Source organism: Gadus chalcogrammus, chromosome 5 (genome assembly GCF_026213295.1).
Source record: "Gadus chalcogrammus isolate NIFS_2021 chromosome 5, NIFS_Gcha_1.0, whole genome shotgun sequence".
Classification (NCBI taxonomy): domain Eukaryota; kingdom Metazoa; phylum Chordata; class Actinopteri; order Gadiformes; family Gadidae; genus Gadus; species Gadus chalcogrammus.
Genome location: NC_079416.1, coordinates 14,314,808 through 14,319,919, shown reverse-complemented (window position 1 = coordinate 14,319,919; position 5,112 = coordinate 14,314,808). Strand labels below are relative to the sequence as shown.

Genomic DNA, 5,112 nt, shown 5'->3' with positions numbered 1-5,112 from the left:
TCCCCCCCCCCCCCCCCCCACCCCCCCCCCCCCCTCAGAGTGTTGTGATGGTGGTGTTCGGGGAGGAGAAGTGCAGAGACGACCAGCTCAAGCACTGGAAGTACTGGCACTCCCGACAGCACACGGCCAAGCAGCGCTGCCTAGACATCGGTGAGTCCACACCCCTCCTGACTCAACGGGCACCCAGTCCACTTAAATAAAACAACAGTAACACGGATGGAAAACACACAAACATGCACACGCACATGCACACGCAAACGCAAGCACACACACACACACACACACACACACACACAGTTCCCTGAACCTCGATGATGCACACCAGACAACTTATTTTCTTGTGCAAATATTTGAGAGAGATCATCACAGTTGCGCTACGATACCCTTTACGTGATGTTTTTGTCCTAGGCAGTACAGTTAGGTAGCACAATAGAGGGATTCTATACAGCTGAACCCTCAAGATGATAGCTGGTGTTTGGAAGGTGGCCAACGGATGACTAAGGGAGCCTTAAGTTGGATTAGACGGCCATGTTTGTCTGTTAGCGGGTTAGCTGGTTTTGAATGATGACAGCACTGCAGCCTAGTTCATTGTGGACTCTGATGATCAATCTTCCTGTGTCTGCAGGCGGAAGGCAGACACAGGTTTGATTCATTGCAGACAGCTAGAGATAAGGCAGGACTATGCAGATTGACGGCCATTGTAGAGTAATGGCCAAGGGAATGAAAAGCAAAATACCAAAACAAACATGATGTTCCTTGGTACGAGAAATTGGCAATTATGAAACGTTACTCTATCTCGAGGACACATGTCTGAGGACCCCGATAACAGCTGACTGACAGCTGAGTATAGTGGTCCATCTCCTCCGTATTCTAGAGTATATATTAACCCCCCTGTGTCCAGCGGACTACAAGGAGAGCTTCAACACCATCGCCAACATAGAGGAGATCTCCTACAACGCCATCTCCTTCACCTGGGACACCAACGAGGAGGCCAAGGTGAGGCGCGCACACACACACACACACACGCGCACGCGCGCACACACACACACACACACACACACACACACACACACAACACACACACACAACACACACACACACACACACACACACACACACACACACACACACACACACACACACACACACACACACACACACACACACACACACACACACACACACGTGTGCATACATGTGCATGACTCATGTGTCACAGCGTGAGCATGACCAAAAATAGACTTCTTCTCTCCTCCCCTTAAGTGTCAAATGTTAGTGTGTGTGTGTGTGTGTGTGTGTGTGTGTGTGTGGGTGTGTGTGTGTGTGTGTGTGTGTGTGTGTGTGTGTTGTGTGTGTGTGTGTGTGTGTGTGTGTGTGTGTGTGTGTGGTGTGTGTGTGTGTGTGTGTGTGTGTGTGTGTGTGTGTGTGTACTTGCGTGTGTGTACTTGTGTGTGTTTGTGTGCTTGTGTAGACACAACTGTCCCAACAAGCTTTACCTGTCGCCCTTGTTGTGATGCTGGAGCGAGGCGTGTTGTCGCCCAAGACAGCCCGCACAATGGGCCCAGGTATGAGGAAACTGGGCCGCGGGGAAGGGGGGGGGGTTAGGACCTGGTGTGACTCGGCTCAATAGAAGCCTGTCAGACGGACTGCTCCTCCATCTTACCCATGTCTCGTCTCCTTCCTCCTCAACTAGTCGGTCGGGTTTTGAGGCAGCGCTCTCCAAACGTGTGTTTGTCCCCAGAGATCAGCCTCTGCTCCTCGTAGACGGAATCACGGCCTCTCTGGAGTTCAGTAGTACGGCCAGCGGCTCTGTGATCTGAAGATAGAACCAGCTAGAGCTGGGTAGAACCAGGTAGAACCAGCTAGAGCCGGATAGAACCAGGTAGACCGGATAGAACCAGGTAGACCGGATAGAACCAGGTAGACCGGATATAACCAGGTAGAGTGGATAGAACCAGCGAGAGTGGAAAGAACCAGGGTCAAGTTTGGATAGAACCATCTAGAGCTGGATAGAACCAGGTAGAGTGGATCGAACCAGGTAGACCGGTTAGAACCAGGTAGACTGGATAGAACCATCTAGAGCTGGATAGAACCAGGTAGAGTGGATAGAACCAGGTAGACCGGTTATAACCAGGTAGACTGGATAGAACCATCTAGAGTTTGAGGTGAAGGGAAAAGCGATGAAGCCAACAATATAACTTGGTGTTCTGTCTAGATTTATTATATGCTATATATTAAGTAGTCCGAGTTTTTCCCTCAAACTAATAGGTCTCTGAAATTGTACAATATAGGCCTAATATTAAATACGCTAACAATTTGACATTAGTATATGCTACACGTGAACCTCCTAAGATGGCGCAATTTGATTGGTTCGCTACACACGCTCATTGGGAGATATCCCATGATTGGGATCTCAAACTCAGGATATTGTTTTCGTAACGGGGAGCGCGTGTGACGGTCGTCTCGTCACGCTAATTAAAACTAATAAACCGCTAATAAAAACAAAAAGATCCCGGCAAAAAGTGTTATCTTGTTTATTTTTGGAGTTCTCACGTGTAGTATACATTAAAACAATTATTCACCTCAGGCTCTGTGAATAGTGGGGAATAGTGATATATATATTATATTGAGCCACTTGTTTCCTAATACCAAGATCATCGTGTGAAATATTGTCCAAAGGTTGAATAAGACTAATCTGGAATAAATTGACTCTCAGTAAACTATTGCGATTAGGAAACCATCCATCACTGCAGATATCATGTGTGTCTTCAGTCTGTATGAAACAAACCAAATATATTTATATGAATCTAATTATAACCGTACCAATGTTTACTTGTCTTGTAAGCTGATATGTCTCAAATTTGACAATTTAAAACAAACGTTATGGTATTGTGTCTGACACACATTGCCGTACTCGCATTGTGGAATTACTTATCAAATAGAATCACTATGTGATAAAGAATATTATTTGTTATTTTATAATTATATCCTACCTCATCTCCTACTCAACACAGCCCTTTCCTGGCGTGACCCCTCAAACGGTACACTCTGCAGCCCTTCTGTCTGGGCCGGATATCTTCTCAGAGGCTGCATCATGTGACTACATCATTTGACTAATAGTTCAGAACAGGACTGACGGGCGTCACTCGCCAAACACACACAACGTCTTCCCAGCTTGGGTTAACGTCTGAAACAGCTGGGTATTCTCAAAGCAAACAAATTTGACGCGTAAAGTAAAGAGGAAATAAAAGAAGGGAAAATGAAACCAAATCGTTCAGCACACCGCTGAAATAGAACACAAACACAGTAGAGAAGAGATGCTGATGATCCATCAGACCCCCACATCGTGTTGGCCTACACAGGACGAGGAGGGAGTTGTGTTGGGGGGGGGCGGGGGGGGGATGGTCTTCACGCACACATACTTCATGCAAATACGCTCCGGGTGTCTTCAAGCACACACGCACACCAGGATCCAGGTCTGCGTGTCCCATGGCCCCGGGCCGATGCCGAGTCCGTAACTCCTCTTGTGTGCGAACGGCTGTTTGTACTGCAGCCTCTGAGCAAGCAGAGTCCCACCGCACCAGGATGCTCTAACCGCACATACCAACGCACACACAGAGACGCAGACACAGACTCACAGTCTATCTGTCACTCTTCCTCTTTCTTCCTCCGCTATTAGCTCGCTCTCTCTCTCTCTCCCTCTCGCTCTCGGTCTCGCTCTCTCTCTCTCTCGTACAAACACACACATCCACGCACGCACCCTAACACACAGAAACATATGCACACACTCACACACACACTCCCAGTCGCACTCTATCTGTCACTCTGTCTCTATCTATCTCCCTCTTTTTTCCTTCTCTCTCTCTCTCTCTCTCTCTCTCTCTCTGTGTCTCTCTTTCTCGTACAATCACACACATCCACGCACACACCCTAACACACAGAAACACAAAGACACCCATGCACACACACACTCTCACACACAAGCAAGCACATACCCACACACACACAGGCACACACCCTCACATCCACACATGCACACCCACACACGTAGAGCTAATTGCAAACTGCGGTGTGTATGTTGGCTGTGTTGGCCTGCATGCCCCCTGGTCATTTGAGTTACAGATGTAAAGACTATGCTGATTACAGGCCAGCCCTTTACAAATGTTGAACTGCTCTCGGGCTGTTTACTTAATCCTGAGCAGAACTTCATCTCAGATCTCATTATTTAGATGAGCACAGTTGGATTTTCTAACAAATTTTTCTTTACTTTACCCCAAAAAATAAACACTAGGCTTATGTATTTTATTTTTTTATTTTTTACTGAACAGGCCAAATGTATTACTGCAACTGTTTTCCTGCGCAAATATATGTCTATCGTGTTTGGCTTTCCAACTATACAACTATAAATCCTACACGGGTATGATTAGCAGAGATACCAGTAGAGGGCGCTGCAGAACGCATAATGGAGGCGCTCGACGTCCTAAACTCGTTCCTATTCTGCTGAACCACTGCCAATTATAACGCTGTCAGGAGGTACGCAACATATTTAACAATCAACACTTTTATGAGGAAAAAACACACTTTCTGTCCCTGACCCTAATCCATTCATGCATTATTTTACAATATAACGCACTTCACTTAACATCCTTCTATTCACTATTCCTATTAATTTGGCAGCTGGTTTTATCCAAAGCATCTTTCAGACGTGTGTACGAGCAGGGATGAGTGAGGCGTCTCTCTCTCTATTAGGGAGCGTTCAGGCAGCCTGCGGACGATGTGGTCTGAACCCAGAGAGCTGCCCGGCCGGGACTCAGACAGACACCCTTCACACACGCCTTCATCCCCTCCTCTCTCCTCTCTGCTCTCGGCCCTCCTCAGATCTTCATCTCGGTCAACTGCCTGAGCACGGACTTCTCCTCGCAGAAGGGGGTGAAGGGTCTGCCGCTGAACCTGCAGATCGACACCTACAGCTACAACAACCGCAGCAACAAGCCCATCCACCGCGCATTCTGCCAGATCAAGGTCTTCTGTGACAAAGGCGCCGAGCGCAAGATCCGCGACGAGGAGAGGAAGCAGTCCCGCCGGAAGGGGAAGGTGTCGGAGCACAGCAGC

At 47.7% G+C, this 5,112-nt stretch overlaps 1 protein-coding gene across 1 annotated transcript in view; it reads left to right on the top strand.

The window, feature by feature from the left end:
- The window catches only part of grhl1 (grainyhead-like transcription factor 1), a 12,270-nt gene that overhangs the window by 359 nt on the left and 6,799 nt on the right, over window positions 1–5,112 (top strand). The window contains exons 2-4 of the mRNA XM_056589736.1: window positions 39–150; window positions 902–996; window positions 4,879–5,112. The exon at window positions 4,879–5,112 is cut by the window's right edge and continues 13 nt beyond it. Coding sequence (XP_056445711.1) covers window positions 39–150; window positions 902–996; window positions 4,879–5,112 — 441 coding nt within the window. The remainder of the gene's footprint in view (window positions 1–38; window positions 151–901; window positions 997–4,878) is intronic.